General features: G+C 44.3%; 1 protein-coding gene across 3 annotated transcripts in view; it reads right to left on the bottom strand.

The window, feature by feature from the left end:
* abcg4a (ATP-binding cassette, sub-family G (WHITE), member 4a) overlaps positions 1-19,555 on the bottom strand; it is a 144,014-nt gene that overhangs the window by 32,872 nt on the left and 91,587 nt on the right. For all 3 annotated transcript variants that reach the window (XM_043676571.1, XM_043676572.1, XM_043676573.1), the window contains exons 4-7: positions 14,926-15,058; positions 7,029-7,079; positions 3,762-3,907; positions 306-429 (exon numbers count right to left, since the gene is read on the bottom strand). In XM_043676571.1, coding sequence (XP_043532506.1) covers positions 306-429; positions 3,762-3,907; positions 7,029-7,079; positions 14,926-15,058 — 454 coding nt within the window. The remainder of the gene's footprint in view (positions 1-305; positions 430-3,761; positions 3,908-7,028; positions 7,080-14,925; positions 15,059-19,555) is intronic.

Raw genomic sequence — 19,555 nt, 5'->3', positions numbered from 1 at the left:
GTCCTGTACAGCCGCAACATGACCTCCCAACTCCTGTACTCAATACTCTGACCAATAGAGGAAAGTATACCAAACATCTTCTTCACTATCCTATCTACCTGCGACTCCACATTCAAGGAGCTATGAACCTGTACTCCAACGTCTCTTTGTTCAGTAACATTCCCTCGGACCTTCCCATTAAGTGTATAAGCCCTGCTAAGATTTGCTTTCCCAAAATGCAACACCTCGCATTTATCTGAATTAAACTCCATCTGCCTATTGGCCCATCTGATCAAGATTGATGAAGAACTAAAAAGAGACTGTACCTTATCGAACATCTCAAAGAGCTTAGCGCTGGGTTGATGGATGGTGCAGATGATGGTCCTCCCACCTTGAGCGAGTGACTTCATCAGTGATACCACCTGGAAACAGGAGGCGCTATCTAACCCACTGCGGTGGAGGGGGACAGAGAGAGACACACACACAGATATATCAGAAATACAGTTACATTGATTAGGTATCATGGTAAACACAAGCAGCTATTTCGATGCCTGTTGCTCTCACTGCATAGCCCCTGGTTCAGACCTGTCACTGACTGCCCACTCACCAGTTTCCACAACACGCTATTCCCTCTGCCTCACCTGCTTCCCAGTAGGACTTCCCTTCTGCTTATGGCCAGTCGGCTTCGGTATGCCATGATCCCATCTCCCTCCATCCCACAAATCAGTCCGTAGTCTCTCGGAGAATTAAAAGCCTCACCTCCTCGATACTGCATGTCACTAATTGCCCTTGAGAAGGTGGTGGTGAGCTGCATTCTTGGAGCCACAGCATTCCATGGAGGGTAGGGACTCCCACAATGCCCTGAGGGAGGGAATTCCAGGATGTTGACCCAGTGACAGTGAAAGAACGGCAGTACATTTCCGAGTCAGGGTGGTGAGTGGTTGGGAGAGGCCCTTACAGGGGTTCCCATGTATCTGCTGCCCTTGCCCTTCAAGGTGGTATAGGATGTTGTTTTGAACAATGACATCAAACGGATTTTGGAAAGTTGATTTATTTATCTGGAAGCTGGAGAAACTCCATGGCCCTGGTGACGGGACATTAAGATTGGTTAGACCTCCATACCCCGAGAACCATCCCTGACTCACTATCCCTTCCTCACTTCAGGGCCTGAGTGGATCATGCCTCTGTCCCACCTCCTCGAATCACCATCCCCAACAACAAAACATGAAACTGTAACTGCTTCTGAGCTAGTGGTAATCAATACTGCCTCTTTCCTCTCATGCCTCTTCAACTCGTAACCCCTGAGAACTGTCCTGATGGAAACATTCTTTTTTCCAGCAATGCTCAAGATCTGTCCAACACAATGACTTAATCTGGTGTTTGTAATGGGATCAGGGTCACAAAAGACCAGGAGCATCAACCCAGAGCAATCTCCTGCCAATCTGTGGTTTGCCACTCCTGCTCCTTCCTGTTGCTGACATCCCTAACATCCCTAACCACGGTGGCCCAGTGGTTAGCACTGCTGCCTCACAGCGCCAGAGACCCAGGTTCAATTCCCGACTCAGGCGACTGACTGTGTGGAGTTTGCACGTTCTCCCCGTGTCTGCGTGGGTTTCCTCCGGGTGCTCCGGTTTCCTCCCACAGTCCAAAGATGTGCAGGTCAGGTGAATTGGCCATACTAAATTGCCCGTAGTGTTAGGTAAGGGGTAAATGTAGGGGTATGGGTGGGTTGCGCTTCGGCGGGTCGGTGTGGACTTGTTGGGCCGAAGGGCCTATTTCCACACTGTAATGTAATCTAATCTAATCCAGGCACAGGGTGGTGGAGAGTCTTGAACAAGATGTAAGTTCCTGCTGACCTAAGCCTCACCTTTATTTTAAAGCTTTCAGAAGCTGAAACGAAACAATCAGTTCCCCCATGACTGCTCAATCACCAGGAACCCGGCTCTTTGAAATTTATTCCATGCTCCTCCTGTGATTGTTCTTCAAAAGCCCGTCTTTTCATTTTGACCATGGTTTTGATCATTCAGCTTGTATTAATTTTTGTCCTGTCTCCCCTTGAGCATTTTTCCTTTGTAAAGCCCTCCTGAGATTATCTTCTGTTTGAGCTGAGCAGCACAGTGATCGTTCCTGCTGCTGTCCAAAACTTTTTCGTTGAAAATTGCCAGAGAAACAATAACATGGAAAGAGACAGATGGGCCAGCAGAGATTAACTCTGATGACTCATTCACAGTTTTGATCTGGGACTGAGTCTTCCCACACTGTTTGTAACACAGGGACAGATCTTTCAGGCATGGGTTAATGTGGGAAACACCTTCAGTGCAACATTTCTTGTAGGAGAAAGTGAGGACTGCAGATGCTGGAGATCAGAGTCGAAGAGTGTGTTGCTGGGAAAGCACAGCAGGTCAGTCTGTGTTCGAGGAGCAGGAGAGTCGACATTTAAAGCATAAGCACTTCATCAGGAATGAGCTTATGCTCGAAACGTCGACTCTCCTGCTCCTCAGATGCTGCCTGACCAGTTGTGCTTTTCCAACACCACACTCTTCAATATTCTTTGTATCCTTGCTTCGGAATCTCCCCTCCTGTCCTCTGAAAATCCTTTATAGCTATCTTGGATAACTCCACTTCTGGTTTCTTGTACATCCTCGTTTTTAATGATGGGTACAGTCATTTAAAAAGCTTTAAGTTCTGTAATTACTTCCCTAAACCTCTCTGCCCCTTTAAGACACTCTTTGAGACCAACTCCTTTGACTAGGCCTTTGGTGTCAGCCACACTGGGGATTCTCCTTCGGAGGCCTGATGTCAAATTTTCGTTGATAGATGTTGATTAAGCCGTCTCAGGAGATTTCGCAGTGTTAAAGGTGCTACAAAAACGCACGCTGTTGTTAACCACAGTGGCTCAGTGGTTAGCACCACTGCCTCACAGCACCAGGGACCTGGGTTCGATTCCAATCTCGGCTGACTGTCTGTGTGGAGTTTGCACATTCTCCCCGTGCCTGCGTGGGTTTCCTCCAGATACCCCGGTTTCTTCCCACAATCCAAAGACGTGCAGGTTAGATGAATTGGCCATACTAAATTGCCCATAGTGTCCAGTACTATGTCAGTTAGGTGCATTAGTCAGGGATAGGTATAGGATAATAGGGTAGGGGAAAGGGTCTGGTGGATTACTCTTCGGAGGGTCGGTTGGACGTGTTGGGCCAAAGGGCCTGTTTCCACACTGTAGGGATTCTATGATTCTAACTATTCAGAATACCTGTGACAAATCAACATCTCTGCTCTGTGGCACTGTGCCCTCTAGGAGCAGTTAACCATCTCCTGCAACACTGCCCATTAGGGTTACCATGGTTACACTATAAATCAAATGGCATGGGGGATACGTTCAGACATGGCACTGTGTGCTGTCTGAGTCAGTGCTGGCACTTACTCAACCTTCCAGTGGGACTGAAGGGAGAAACATGGAACAGGCAGTGAGCTTTAAACAAAGAATGCAACTCCAAACCAGTCCAAAGGTATACAGTGTATGTGGGTAGGCCATGAGAAATTGCCCATGGTGTCCAGGGATGTAGAGGTGAGGTTGATTAGCCAGGGGAACTGCAGGGTTACGGGGTGGGGGTTGACTCTGGGTGGGATGCTCTTTGGAGGGTGTGGACCGAATGGCCTGCTTCCACACTGCAGGGATTCTATAATTCTATGAATGGCTGGCTGCCTCAGGTAGCCTGTCCCCAATCCCACCCCTGCCTCCCCACCCACCCCGCAAGGTTAGTGGGACGCATCCTCCGTCTTACCTGGTCGGCTCGTCAAAGAACATGACAGGGGGATTGTTGACAAGTTCCAGGGCGATGGCCAGCCGCTTGCGCTGTCCACCAGACAGAGAGAGAGTCCGCGTGTCTGAGCAGTCGAGGAGACCCAGGGCTGTCAGGATTTCATTTACCTTGAAACAGGGGGCAAAGCGTTAGAAGCAGGCAGCAGTGGTGACAGGATCATACAAAAACACGCCATTCAGCCCATCAGAACTGTGCCAATTAGCTTCACTCCCATTAAACATCACCTCCTGAGCCTCACTGACTCGTGGGCAGACTCATTGTCATTTTTATTGTAAGCTCATTCTTTTACTGTTACTACACTAACAACCGAAAGATTGTGAGTGGGCACAAGACTGAGAGTACAACCATTCCCATCTTGTGTAACAGACTATGAGGACTTTGGAGGAATCCTGAGCTATCGACAGAATTCCTCAACATAGACAAACCTGTTTTGTCAATCTATAATTCGAACCCTCACCTGAGTATGAGCTGTATCTAAGAGTCTCCCCCAGTCTGTCATCAGAACAGAAACCTCCTGCTATGGCTCACCAAAGGCTGCCTGACTACATGGAAAATTAGGAGATTTCCTAATTACCCTCCTGAGTGATTCTTTAAGTGCTATTTATTGATGTTGTGCTTTTTTTCTGTAAGTACCCCAAAGCTTTGATGTTAAAATGTGTGCTCAAACCTCTCTGAGAACTGACCTCTCCTAAACTCCGTAAATCCGCCCGGTAAACTCGGACAGCCCTCTGAGACCTCCAACTCTTGCACACCCTCTATCGATCACTCACTGTCGCCAGGCGTGCATTCAGTGACCTATGCCCTTAGCTCTGAAATTCCGACACCTCTCTCTCTTGCTTTAACAATACCTCTTAAACTACCACTTTGACCAAGCTTTTCTTCACCAGCCCTCATGCCACGTAAGAAAATGAGAAACAGGAGCAGGAGTAGTCCATCTGGGCCATTGAGGCTGCTCCACTATTAAATAAGATCATGGCTGATGTTTTCATGGACTCAGCTCCATTTACCCACCCATTCACCATAACCCTTAATTCCTTTACTGTTGAAAAATCTATCTAACTTTGCCTTAAAAACATTCAACGAGGAAGCCTCAACTGCATGACTGGGTAGGGAATTCCACAGATTCACAACCCTTTGGGTGAACCTGAATCTGCTCTTCCTTATTTTGAAGCTACGCCCTCTAATTCGAGTTTCACCTGCCAGAGAAACAACCTCCCTGCTTCTCTCTTATCTATTCTCTTCATAATTCTATATGCGTCGATAAGATTCCTTCTCATTCTTCTACATTCTACTGAGTATACCCACCATTTCTTTACACCAGTGTCTTTTCTTCAACTTCACAAAATTCCTATGAAGCCCCTTTGGACATCCTATTATTGTTAAAGATGCTATGAAAATGAATTTTTCTGAGAATATTGCTTTGCACTTTTACAGCAACAAAGACCAAATCTTCATCCTCACAGTAGGATCACAGTAACCTTGCAGGTCACTATAGGCACTGGGCAATACAAAACGCAAGAGAGTGAAAAGGAATTGGTTTACAATTCCTCTTCTGAGATTTCTAGACAATATAAAAGCAGCTGAAATATTATGCCAACATTGGCTTTCATGAGTGGGAATGTGTCATTATCAGGAATATAGGCCAATGTAATATTCCTTTTTTGTTGGGTGCATCCAGTTTAGAACAGCATAACATGGAAAGAGGCCATTCATCCCATTGAAGCTGTGCTAGAGCTATCTAATGGATCACATTTCCCTAGTATTTAATCTGATTATCTTTTGGAAATTCTTAATAAATTGATAAATTAACGATTAATGAATTGAAAAATTAATAAATTGACTGGAATCTTCTTGTGATATGGTGCAGTTCAGATCAAAAAACTTATTCATTGCACATAAAGAATCTCATTTTACCCTTTTACCCTAAAAGAAAAATTGTACTTCTTCACTTTATTTCTGTGGTCACTGTAAAATACTATTAGCACACTACACTGATGTCGTGAAATAGTCCCATTAATTGGATTTTGTAATTAACACACTTCTGATCATTGCTCAAAGTCAGAAGTCACACGGCACCAAGTTATATTCCAACAAATTGATGTGAAATCTCAAGCTTTCCTGAGCATAGTCCCTTCATCAGGTGAAGTCAGCAGCGCTGATTTCAAATACAGCTGTTGGACTATAACCAGGCGTTGTGTGACTTCTGACTTTGTCCACCCCAATCCAACATCGGCACCTCCATATCCTGATTATTGCTGATTACACAAGTGTACACTTCCAATATTAAGACGATTTTTGAAACTTAAAAGAAAGCTTGTTTTGTTCAACATTATTAATGTGACCTAATATATGGGTCCATTAAAATGGTCTCATTAATTGATGTTTGTAACTATATTTAGAAGAAACGTTGTCCCTTGGTGTCAGCAAGCGCAGCTGGATATTATTATAAATGGGTGTCCCCTGGGTACGCATCTTCCTGTCAGTGGAAATGGTTTCCCGTTATTTATCCTATCCCTGGGTGGCTGGTTTGGAATGCAGAGTGATGTCATAGCGGCTCAGTTCACAAGCAAGGTCCCACCTTCTCAGTCTCTCGCCTTGCCTGAGGTGTGGTGAGCCTCAGGTTAAACATCTCCAGTTGTCTCCATCTAGTGACAGAGCAGCCGTATAGTCCTCTGGAACTCTGACTGCTCTGTCGTTATGGCAACTCCGACTACTCCATCCAGGATTTTGAACACCTCTGTACAATCTCCCTTTCGCCCCTCTTTCCTCAGGAACCAACAATGCTAGTCACTCGATGTGACTGAACTCCTGCATCCCTGCTCCAATTCAGGTCTAAGATTTTGACAACCTCTCTAAAATGCAGTGTCCAGGTCTGAACACAATGCTGCAGGAAGGTTTCAATATGTGCTCACATCACACTGAGCTCTCTCACAGGAGCACTAATTAATAAAAGACATTGTCATCCAAAACATTACCAACTGCTTCAGGGACTCAGAATAGGACTGGAAAATTGCTGCAGCATTATTAGACAGTAACAATCCAGGTTAGAAGCTCCTCTGACATTTAGCAGGTCTATTTTGGTGAAAATACATTTGCGCATTTCTTGAATTCAATTTTCCAATCCATTATTCAGAGATGTGTGCAAACAGCTTCACTACTGGTGTGATCAAACTAACCTGAGGCCAAGTCTATTTCAAATTAAATTACCAAAAGGAGTTGATGACTCACCAGTTCCTTTTTAACTTCTAATCTCTCCTTCAGCTTGAGGTGCACCGATACCTATAAAAAAATAAGAATAAATTCAATAGAAAAGGACGTGATTGCAATGGAAGGGCTGCAGAGGAAGTTCACCAGGGTGTTGCCTTGGGATGGAGCATGTCAGTGACAGAGACACGCTGGATTATCTCAGGTTATGGAGTCACAGAGATGTACAGCACAGAAGCAGACCCTTCAGTCCAACTCATCCATGTCAACCTACTTTCTAAATTAATCAAGTCCCATCTGCCAGCATTTGGCCCATACCCCTCTCAACCCTTCCCAGTCATGTCCCCACCCATTGAACATAGAATGCTACAGCGCAGTACAGGCCCTTTGGCACTCGATGTTGCGCCGACGTAGACTATCCATCCTACACTATTCCATTTTCATCCACATCCTTTCTATAATGTGGTGACCAGAACTGTACGCAATACTCCAGATGCCTTTTAAATGTTGCAATTGTACCAGCCTCCACCACTTCCTCTCGCAGCTCATTACATTACAATGATCATTTAAATGCCCTTAAAGTTGGTGAATCTATTACTGTTGCAGACAGGGCATTCCATGCCCCCTACTACTCTCTGAGTAAAGAAACTACCTCTGACATCTGTCCTATATCTATCACCCCTCAATTTAAAGCTATGTCCCCTCGTGCTAGCTATTGCCATCTGAGAAAAAAGGGTCTCATTGTCCACCCTATATAACCCTCTGATTATCTTGTATGTCTCTATTAAGTCACATCTCAACCTTCTTCTCTCTCACAAAAACAGCCTCAGGTCCCTCAGCCTTTCCTTGTAAGACCTTCCCTCCATACCAGGGAATATCCTAGTAAGTCTCCTCTGTACCCTTTCCAAAGCTTCTACATCCTTCCTAAAATGCAGTGACCAGAACTGTACGCAATACTTCAGACGCCTTTTAAATATTGCAATTGTACCAACCTCTACCACTTCATTACGTACACGTACCACCCTCTGCGTAAAAGAAATACTCCTTAGGTTCCTTTTAAAACTTTTGCCTCTCACCTTAAACCTATGCCCTCTAGTTTTGGACTCCCCTACCCTGGGGAAAAGACCTTGGCTATTCACTGTATCCATGCCCCTTATAATTTTATAAACCTTTATAAGGTTATTTCTCAGTTTCTGACACTCCACGGAAAATAGCCTATTCAGCCTCTCCCTATAGCTCAAACCCTCCAACCCTGGCAACTTCCTTATAAATCTTTTCTGAACCCTTTCAAGTTTCACAACATCCTTCCGCAAACAGGTTGTTTTATTTGAAACAGAGAAGGGTGGGTGGGGTGGTGGGGTGGAGGGGGTGGTAGCTAATAGATGTGTATAAGATTATGAGGGACATGGGCAGGATAGATAGAAAGTAACTTTTCCCCGGAATCGAAGGGTCAATAACAAGGAGGTATAATTTAGGTGGAAGACAGGAAGGGACACATTGCATGGGAGAGTAGTTGATGTGACTAACCTGACAACTTTTCAGAAGTACATGGATGAGCACTTGAAATGTCATAACAGCCAAGGCTGGAAAGTGGGACTAGTGTAGATATAGTGTAGCTTTTGCAGTACAGACTTGATGGGTCAAAGGGCCTCTTAGTGGCTCGTTGGTCTCAGAGTTCGATCCTTGCTTACGGGCTTGTCGCACATTGGTATGTGAGAGCTAGTGGGTTCACAATCCCAGGCAAGCCCTGGGTGTTTGCCTTGTCTATTCCAGTTAATATTGAGAAAGTTGAAATCCTCTACTATTAAGTTTGTGAGTGTTTGGAGCTCTTTGCCACAGAGAGCTGTGGGGGCAGAGTCCTCGAGTATAGTTAAGGCCAAGATAGATTCTTAATCAGTTGGGGAATCAAGGGATTCCTTGGGACACGTCAGGGAAGTAGATGTGAGGAAAGTCGGATCATCCCTAGTTACACTGAATATTGGTGCTGGCTCAAGGGACTGATTGTCCCATCCCTGTTCCTATTTCTCACGGTCTTCCATTCTGTCTGATTCTCTGAGAAAGGGAACTACTATACAACGCTTGGGGATCCGACTTTGTTGTTTGAAACTGTTTGTTCGGATCTTGTCTGGTTTCAACAACTATTGTCCCAATCAACAAATTGCAATTTCCAGAAAGTGAAGAATTGAATCAATTCCACAGATTTTGTAAGCAGGTCATTCACTCAGAAGAAGACAACATTGAGGAATATTAAACAAAGACATGCACGAGAATTCTTAGAGGCCTGGCATTCTAACCAGAACTCTATCAATAAACACATCGATTTAGATCCCATCCACCTTCCCTTGAAGAAACACTGGAAATGACATCACCCACCTTAAGAAACCAAGACCTATAAATAGAGAGGCAGGACACACCACCAGCAATTCACCAGGGATTCTCAGTGATGATGTTACCTTGTCATGGTGACAAAACGTCTGAAAACAAACCTTCCAGCTCAGCGAGCAAATTCACATCCATTGAGGAACATGTCGATTTGTTGTCAAGGGTGATTTCACTTCCCGGTGAGTTATGCGGTGATCATTTGCATTGAATTCTGTCCTTACTGGTCCAGTCTCTGGAGGTTTAGACACTGGAGTTACCAGAGCTGAACTGTAACTGAGGATATCTTCAGAGAAAGTGTCAGCTCTTGATAATGTCATTTATATGAGAAGCTAGGTTCTTAATGAGGGGAAGATGGTCACATGGGGTTAATGGAATCCAGAGGGGCCCATCAATACTCTGAAGACGCAGGTCCAAACCCCTCCAACAGCAGATGGTGGAATTTGCAGATGGCGTCTACTCTACACTAGAGAAACCACATGCAGCCTGGGTGACCGCTCTGCGCAACACTCCTGGTCCGTGTGCGAGCAGGACCCTGACCTTCCCGTAGCCGGTCATTTTAACACAGCGTCCTGCTCGCATACCCACATGTCTGTCCTCGGCATGCTGCAGTGTCCCAGTGAGTCACAGCACAAACTGGAGAAACAACATCTCACCTTCAGACCGGCTCCTTACAGCCTTCTGGACTTAATATTGAGTTCAACACCTTCAATGGGACCAACTCCCATTTCTTCCCTTTGTTTCAGCTTTCCTTGATACATTCTCTGTCACCGTGTCCTCTCCACCATCTTGCGTCACACCCCACCCCACCTCAGTGGGACTGTCTGTTCAGTCCTGAAGAAGGGTTAAACCCAAAACGTCGACTTCTCCACCTTCTGATGCTGCCTGGCTTGCTGTGTTCTTCCAGCCTCCTGCCTGTCTATGTTGGATTCCAGCATCTGCAGTTCTGCTGTCTCTTTCCATTCTGGCAGTTAGACACACCATTGTTCTGCCATTTTCACATTGTAGTCACTTAATCAGAACTATCAACATCCTCTCTCCCTCAACACTTCCCCCCCTCCCCCACCCCGCTCCACCCCCCACATCCCTGATACTATTGTACCAATGCTGCCCCCTGCACACTCCATTTCAGCCCTGATGAAGAGTCATCTAGATTCGGAACATTAGCTTGCTCTCTCTCCACAGATGCTGCATGACCCGCTGTGATCTCCAGCATTTTTTATTTTCTGAAATCTCTTTGCAAAGCCTCTTAGCGCAAGGGCAATTCTGGAAGGTTGACAAACAATGGCCTTGCCAGTGACACACACATCCCATAAGAAGAACAAAAGAAAAATAAGGCAAAGGGATAAACCATAAATGGACTGAAACAATAGATAAATTAGATTAAACAAGCATAAGTCTAAAATATTTACTCATGAGTCTAGCAGGAGAATGTTTGTGACCTGTGGTTAGAATGTGGGACATATTACCAAAGGAGGCGGATGAAGCAATTCGATAAGATACTTTGAGAAAACTAAACCTGTAGAATTTCAGCTACAGATCACAATACAGGCCAAAACATAGAATTTTTTTTAAGGGAGAGCTAGATATAGTTCATACAATCCCTACAGTGCATGTAGAGGCCATTCAGCTCATCATGTCTGCACTGACCCTCTGAAAAGCATCCCACCCAGACCCATCACATCTCTGCGTTTCCTATGGCCAATCCACCTAACCTGCACATCTTTGGACCGTGGGAGGAAACCAGAGCACCCGAGGTAACCCACACAGACATAGGGAGCATGTGCAAACTCCACAGAGTTGGAACAAGGTTGCAATAAAACTTGGGTCCCTGGCGCTGTGAGGCAGCAGTGCTAACCCACTGAGACATCATGCCACCTTAGTAGCTAGGTCTAAAGGGAACAAAGGGTCTGGAGAGAAAGCAGGAACTGGGTACTGATTTGGATGGTCAGCCATGATGATATTGAATGGTGGAACAGGCACGAAGGGCTGAATGGCCTACTCCCCCACTCTGAGTTTCTATATTTCTCTGAGGAAAATCAGGTGGGTGATTTGCAATATGGAAATCAGATTACTGGCTTTGTTCTTTAAATCGGAATTAAACAAAAGCACTGGCATTTAAAACTCTCTGCTGCTATGTATGGCAGCGCACATTAGAAAAATCATCTCAGCTCTAGCCATTTCAGTCTGTCAGAGAACAGACACCACATGAGGTACAGGCAGTGATTTTTTTTTTCTCTCTGCTTTTTTAAGAAGTAACCAGAACTCCTTTAATTCAATTGCAGCTTCATCCAATGCAATTATTCAGTGGTCAATCACTTCTACCTTTGTTTCTTTCATCAATAATCTGTGTTCTCTCACATCAGAACACTTGGGTTTTCTTACGCTGGCATTTCCAAAGCTCCTGACAATGTCAATTGATTTCCTTCAGCTGAGAAAGTTCTGGAATCCAACATAGTAATAGCTGAGATGTGATAGTGTGCATGAGATGGAAAAGATGGATTGAAAAGATTTAATGAAGAAGGCTAATGGGTTTGCTGTCCTTCATTAGGCGAGGAATTAAACATAGAAGTAAAATTTCCGTTACACAGGGCGAGGTGTTACACATTGGGTGAGGCCACATCTTGAAAACCTTGTGCTGTTTTGATCTCCATGTTTAAGGAAGGATGACAATGTGTGGAGGAGGTTTATTAGACTGTTACAGAAACAGAAATTGCTGGAAAAGCTCAGCAGGTCTGGCAGCATCTGTGAAGAGAAATCAGAGTTAAAGGGTCACCAGACCCGAAATGTTAACTTTGACTTCTCTCCATAGATGCTGCCAAACCTGCTGGGCTTTTCCAGCAACTTCTGATTTTGTTTCTGATTCACAGCATCCGCAGTTCTTTCGGTTTTTATTTACTAGACTGACACCTGGAATGAGTGGGTTGTCCGATGAGGAAATTTGGCCAGGCTGAGCTTGCTTCATTGGCAGTTAGAAGAGTGAGGGATGCCTTGAGTGAAGTATGTTAGACCCAGAATTAGGAGTTCAAATGTAAGGGGTCACCTTGAATTAAACTGAACCAGCTTTATTGTCATGTATAATGAAGTGAAAAGATTATAAATTGCCACTGACAGCACCCTGTTAGATACAAAGATACCCGGGTACAATCCTTGGTTACAGAATAGAGAAATGAAGAAAAACAGTTACATTACAGCCAAACACAGTATGACCAGAGATCACCAGCAACAAATAATTGCTATTTTTTGGAGTTGGTTGAGGGAGGAATGTTGACCAAGATGGAGAGTCCATGCAGCGAAATACATCCTTCAACCTCCCCAGAGCAAGCAGACTGGACCCAGTCTCTGAGAGAAAGTGAAAACTGCAGATACGAGAGTGTGGTGCATGTGTGTGTGTGTTGGGGGTGTGTGGTGATGGGGAGGGGACTGAGAGATAAATAAGAGGCACTTCATCTTCCACCTTAGGACCCTCCAACCACACAGCATCAACATCAACTTCACCAGTTTCCTCATCTCCCCTCACCCCCGCCCGCGCCCACCGCATTCCTGATGAAGGGCTTATGCCCGAAACATTGACTCTATTGCTCCGCGGATGCTGCCTGACTGGCTGTGCTTTACCAGTGCCACACTCCTTGGTTCTGAGATTATGGCACCAATTTCAAAATGCAACCAGTGTGAGCTGAGAATACACACCAACGCCCATCATTTTTAGCCTCAGAAAGGAGGCAGGTCAAACAGAGCAAGTTGACACACGTGCAAAGATGCAGCTTACATGTAGGACATTTGGCTGACCTTGTGCAACTGAACATGAATCATGATGCAGCCCTGTTGCTTGTGAACTATTCAACTTTAAGTGCTTGACGTCCGATCAGGAGTGCAAGAGGATCTGGAGCTCAGGTTTCAACTGGCTTTGTATTTTTTTCCCACCCAGTAGCTCCTTGCTGGAGGATTTACTCGAGTCCCTTTGTGTCCTGCTCAGACTGTGCATTCTTTCCCTTTTAATCTTTGAAAAATTTGTAAAAGCAGGGGTTTCATTTCAACACGCCACTGCTTGTTCTGGTTCACCTTCAAAACTAATTATTCCTGTGAAACTGGCAAACAACGGTGTGAGGAAACAAAACCAGCAGGTGGGTATGCAAGCACGGTAGGCTGAATACTCACACGCTGATCTCTTTCACAAACATTTTCACAGACATCCACTCCCTCTGCCAACACATTCTGTAGCAGCAGTGTGTACCACCTATAATAGGCACTGCAGAAATTTACCAAGGCTCCACAGACAGCATCTTCCGAACCCACGTACACTTCCACCTGACACATGGGAACACCACGCCCTGCAAGTTCCTCTCCAAGGCATTCACCATCTTGATTTGGAAACGTATCACCATTCCTTCACTGCGATTGGATCAAATTCTTTCCCTTAGGGCATTGTGGATCTACCTACACCAAACAGACTGCAGCGGTTCAAGAGGGCAGCTCACCACCACCTTCTCCAGGACAACTCAGGCAATAAATGCTGGCCCAAGCAGCGATGACCAAGTTCCACGTGTGAATAAAAAAGAAGTCCCTACTCATCATGAAGGGCATCAAAAGCCATCAGCCAGCCATAGTTTTAAATGTTGCCCAGTGAACCATTTCCCAGATCAGCCAACCAAGGAGTGCACAATGACACAGTCAGTGTCACAATGGCTTCAACATTTCCTCAAAACCTAACATTGCAACCACAAACCACAGAGAGGTTCTTCATCGTAATGGGTTGGATGCTTTCTTTTCAAACCCAAAGGTTTGGGAATAAATCCCATCCAGGCAGGTACCATACAAGTCATTGTGTTGGCTTCAAGTATCTGGGCGAAATAAATTGCTCAAATGTGGGTGTATTTCTACAGCACATAACCATTCCTATTTATGTACAAGCACACAAGAAAGATCAACATGATTGCTGCCGATATGATAGGTTACCCATTACACTCCTTTGTGAGGAATATAGCAGAGAGCCTGCTATCACCAGTTTCCCACTGATACTGAAGATAAAAATGGACCTCCCAGCATTGATTGTTCCCACTAATTAATAATTCCCATTGGTGTAGGTCCTCTCTCCAATTAGAGATTGCTCCTCTGCCAACATATCAAATTTAAAATGCTCATCCTGTGGTTCAAATCCCTTGCTGAGGCATGCCTCACTATCCCTGTATATTTCTGCAGACTCACTACCTTCCCAGAGCTCTGAATTGTAGCCCTACCTTCTTGTCGGATTCATTCATTTCACTATCAGTGGCCAGGCCTTCAGCAATCTCAATCCAAAGCTCTGGAATTCCCTCTCTAAACCTCTACAACTCTCTCCCTTTTACGGAGTTCCTTCAAACCTATAAATTCATCACAGCTTTCGGTCACCCATCCAATTGTTTCCTTCCCTTGGCCCAGCGTCAATTCTTTTATCCACTTTGTTTCTGTCGAGCGCTCTGGTACACTAGGAATGCTACATAAACGCCAAGTTGCTGTTGCTGCAGGTCAGAAGGGAAATGGCATGTCTTGGCTGAACACATACCATCATGGCTTCCAATACGGTCAGGTGTGGAAGGAGCATGTCATCTTGCATGATGTAACAGGACATCTTCCTGAAAGTTCGCAGGTCCCGAGGTTGTCCATTCACCAGGATTTGCCCTTTCATTCCAGTTTTCCTACAAGGAAAAGGAAGGAATTTTTTTTAAACTGGTAATTCTCATTAAAATTTTCGAACAGAAAAAAGACCATTCAGCCCAGTAGGTCCATGTTAGACTTTACTTCCCTCCCCAGTCTCCTTCCATTGTAGACCTACCACTATCTTTTTCTCTTCTCTTTCTTTTGTTTGTTGTATATCTTTCTTTCAAAAATTCACACTATTCACCTCGACTACTTTCTATGATAGTAGGATTCGCATTCTAACCATTCCCTCTGTAAAAAGAAATGTTTTTTTCCTGAATTTCTGTCTGGATTTATTAGTGACTATCTTGCCCTTTTGGTTGCTCGATCGGCGGCTGAATGGTTGCAGTGTCAGACCAACTCCAGGGGTGGGGGCTCTAGTAATAGCAGGGGGGACCCAGCTGCAGAATTCCTGTCCTCATTTCCAGAATTTCAGGATAGGGCTGGGGTTGGGCATGGATCACACAGGCCGTTTCAAACAGACCTTATTTTTTACTGCCCCTCGACCCAAAGTCAAAATAGATGGAGAAATGCAAATGCTCGTGAAAAGTGGATGAAATCTATGAAGTTATTTAAATCTCCAGCTCTTTAAACGTGAAAAAAAGCCTTCATCTGGCAGTGACAGTAAAAATAAAAGACACACATCATGAGAGTTCAGTAATGGAGAGGCCATCCGGTTTAGCCTCAGAAAAATGAATTACCATTTATTGCCATGATTTCGATAACAGACATTTGCCAAGATTTGCTTTTACAACTGAGTCCATTATGAATGATTGACTGAGCTCTAAAATACTTCCCAACAAAGTGGCTATGTTCAAATTTTGATTGACACAATAGACTGTATTTAATGGATTAGTTGCCTTTCATACTGTAATAATTGGAATGAGGTGGGCCAGATCTTACTGACTATGAGATCATTGATTGGGGGGTTGTGAACCTGGGCCAATCATAGACCCCTGGCTGACAGATATAAACAGGACCCGTAACCGGAAGGTGGGTAGGGGCGGGCTGCCTTAGAGTGGTCGGAAGGTGGGAGGGGCGGGGGCTTGCTGGGTCTGTATTGTCTGCACTTTTGTATGTAACGGTATTGTCTAATGTACAAATGTCATTGTCACTGTCTTGTCATATGTGGAACTGGGATTTGAGGTTTGTCCTCCTCTCCCTGTAAAATGGTTGAACGGTAGGGTTCGGGGCCTAGCTTTACTGCTCCTCTCCCTTGTAAAACTGCTGTCTTTTGTGTACAGCTGTCAATGTTTTTTGTAAACTGTTTTGTAATTTGTTTAATAAAATAAAAAAAAATAAAAAATAAACAGGACCCGCAAGGGCAGTGTTTGTCACTGGCCACCCGGGTGTTTTCCTATCTTCCTGGTAGTGGAAATTGAATAAAGATTGGTGCACTTTGTGTCTTCCACTGTGTCTCACACCTGCACACACACACCATGGGTTCTGGGGATAAAATAAGCGCTAAAAAAAAGAAAAATAAAATAAAAAGAAAAAAATAAAAAAAAATAAAAAAAAATAAACAGGACCCGCAAGGGCAGTGTTTGTCACTGGCCACCCGGGTGTTTTCCTATCTTCCTGGTGGTGGAAATTGAATAAAGATTGGTGCACTTTGTGTCTTTCACTGTGTCTCACACCTGCACACACACACCATGGGAAAAGAAAAAAAAAAGAAAGAAAAAAGATTAAAAAAAACAGGACCCGCGGGAGCCTGTGCCCCACAACCTGAGCCGCCTCCGAAATTTTAATTTTGTTTCGTTTAGGGAAATAAAAAGAAGAGCCCTGTACAGACTGCTGCTGCACACCGTCCACCTCTTCTGAAAAAAAAAAAAAAATGAGTATCCCCTGGAGTTGTTCAGGGAGAGGTGGGCACCGCAGAGAGTGGAGTGCATCATTTCTCCCTCCAACTCTATTTTGATTTAGTCCCTACCCACCCCTTCACTGTTTTGATCACACAGCACTGCCCTCTGATGTGAAGGGCAGTGCTTGTCACTGGCCACCCGGGTGTTTTCCTATCTTCCTGGTGGTGGAAATTGAATAAAGATTCGTGCACTTAAAGGAAAAAAAAAGAAAAGAAAAAGAAATAAACAGGGGATTTACGTTAGGGCCCGGGTGTCCTTCTGCACTAGCTTTATTATCTAGGCCAAGTCCTGCTTTTTCCCCAGTTCCCCTCACACCGATACTAACCAAAACAATCCACAGCTTCCTTAAATGCCTAATTGAATCTGCTACCTCTACATTTCCAGGCAGTGCATTTCATGTCGTAACAACTCACTGTGTGAAGAAGTCTTCTCTCACATCATCCTTGCTTTATTTGCACCTCACTTTGAATCTTTTACATTCACAACCAGAAACAGCTTCACACTAGTCCAAAGATGTGCAGGTTAGGTGATTTGGTTATGCTAAATTGCCCATAGTGTTAGGGCATGTGCAGGCTAGGTGGATTACCTATGGAAATATAGGTTTAGGCATAGAGAAGAGGGCCAAGTCTGGGTGGGATGCTCTTTGAAGGGTCAATGTGGGCTTGATGGGCTGAATGGCCTGCCTACACACAGTAGGGATTCTATGCTTCTATCTTCTCTGTCTGGCCTCCTCATAATTTTGAAAACCTCAATCAGATGTCCTCTCATCCTTCTTCTCTTTGAGAGAATCTAGAACTATAGGCCACTGTTTCAAAGCAAGGAGTCACCCTTTAAAACAGAGATTAGGTACTGGTTTTCCTTACACAAAGTTGTGAATGCTTAGAACTCTTTCTGAAAGCAAGCAAGTATGTGAAAGGTTACAGTGTAGGATGGCATGCCAATTTGACAGCATAATCAAATCAACTATGTTCTTATTCAATGGTGATGCAGGCTCAAGGGGCTGGAGAGGCCTACTCCTGCTCCTTGTTCTTTTGCACTACAGAAAAAGACTGAAAGTGCAACTAGTGATCTTTTAAGTGGGATATGTAGGTTTCTAAGTTTCTTAAAAGTTTTTTCTACTTTGCTTCTGAGTTTTACTTATAGATTGCCTCATACAAGTTTGGTTTTGTATATTTGCAGTTTCAAAAAGACTAAAAAGAGATTCCTGTTTATATTTGATTTTTACCACAACTGGTTTCTTAGACCAGGCTATCCCTTCACAGCTAAGGGATGTTTTGAGATGATTGACTACTCAACCAAGAGGCATTTGAAATAATTTACTTTAAGTTTTTCTTTTATGTAAATTTCAACTCAACAAGGGTGAACAATTTGACTAACTTAGTCATCCAGGTTAAAATTTAAGGGAATTTACCAGTAGAAATATTTAACAATGAGGCTTTGTTTGCAAAGCATAGCAGATAAATAAATTATTATTTGTTAACACCTCCCACAAAATAAATGACATGTATTGTAATACGTTAGGCTCAGTCTGTTCACGTGACCTTGGTGAAAATCACATCAAAGATAGTGGTAACCAGTTTGTTTGGCAGTTCAACTAATTTTGATAATACACTCTCTACACCACATGATACAACTTTCATAGACAACCCTTTATGCAGGATCTTCTTGAAATTTTTTAGATATCTAATAGGTCTTCCTGATGCACTGCACCAATTTTTGTATGTGAAAAATTGGATTTGTCAAATAAGCATGTTATTTTATGAAATGGTATTTGGTATCCACTGTAGCCTCTATTTGTTGGAAATGCTCATTTATCCCTCTATAACTTTGCATTCTCTCACTTACCATAAACATTAGATTTGCCAGTTAATAAATCTCTAGATTTGACTTCCCACTTTTGTGAACCAGGAATTGTAAAACATCAGAACCTGTAAGGATTCAAAAACAGAAACTGCTGGATAATCTCAACAGATCTGACAGCATCTGTGGAGAGAAATCAGAGTTAATGTTTCGGGCCCAGTGTTCCTTATTTAGAACTGATGATAACTTGGAAAACCTGTAAGTGATTAAATCTTGACCATTGGTGATAAGAAGCAAGGGAAGGGTTGGCATGTTAAATTAAGTACACAATTAGGATTCAGGGGATAACAGACAGCCACCTCCCTGCAACCGCAGATTGCGGTGGTTCACGGGCTCCCAGCCCAACTGCTTGTTCTGTGGCGCTGTGGAGTCCGTGGGCCACGTGTATATTGGGTGTGGGCGTTTGCACTCCCTTTTTGATTTTCTTAAAAACCTTCTCCTCTGTTTTTGGCTGCACTTCAGTCCCACGCTCCTGATCTTTGGGCACCCGGTACGGAGGAAGGAGGGCAGGTCTGAAGACCTCCTCGTGGGTCTGCTCCTGGGCCTGGCCAAACTGGCCATCAACAGGTCCAGGCAGCGGGCCGTGGAGGGGGTCGTTAGGGCCGACTGCCTGCCCCTCTTCCGCGGTTATGTTAGAGCCCGGGTGTCCTTGGAGAAGGAGCACGCGGTGTCCACCAACACCCTGGAGTTGTTCAGGGAGAGGTGGGCGCCGCAGGGAGTGGAGTGCATCATTTCTCCCTCCAACTCTATTTTGATTTAGTCCCCACCCTCCCC

This window comes from Chiloscyllium plagiosum, chromosome 35 (genome assembly GCF_004010195.1).
Source record: "Chiloscyllium plagiosum isolate BGI_BamShark_2017 chromosome 35, ASM401019v2, whole genome shotgun sequence".
Taxonomy (NCBI): Eukaryota; Metazoa; Chordata; class Chondrichthyes; order Orectolobiformes; family Hemiscylliidae; genus Chiloscyllium; species Chiloscyllium plagiosum.
This window is presented reverse-complemented; position numbering and strand designations above follow the sequence as displayed.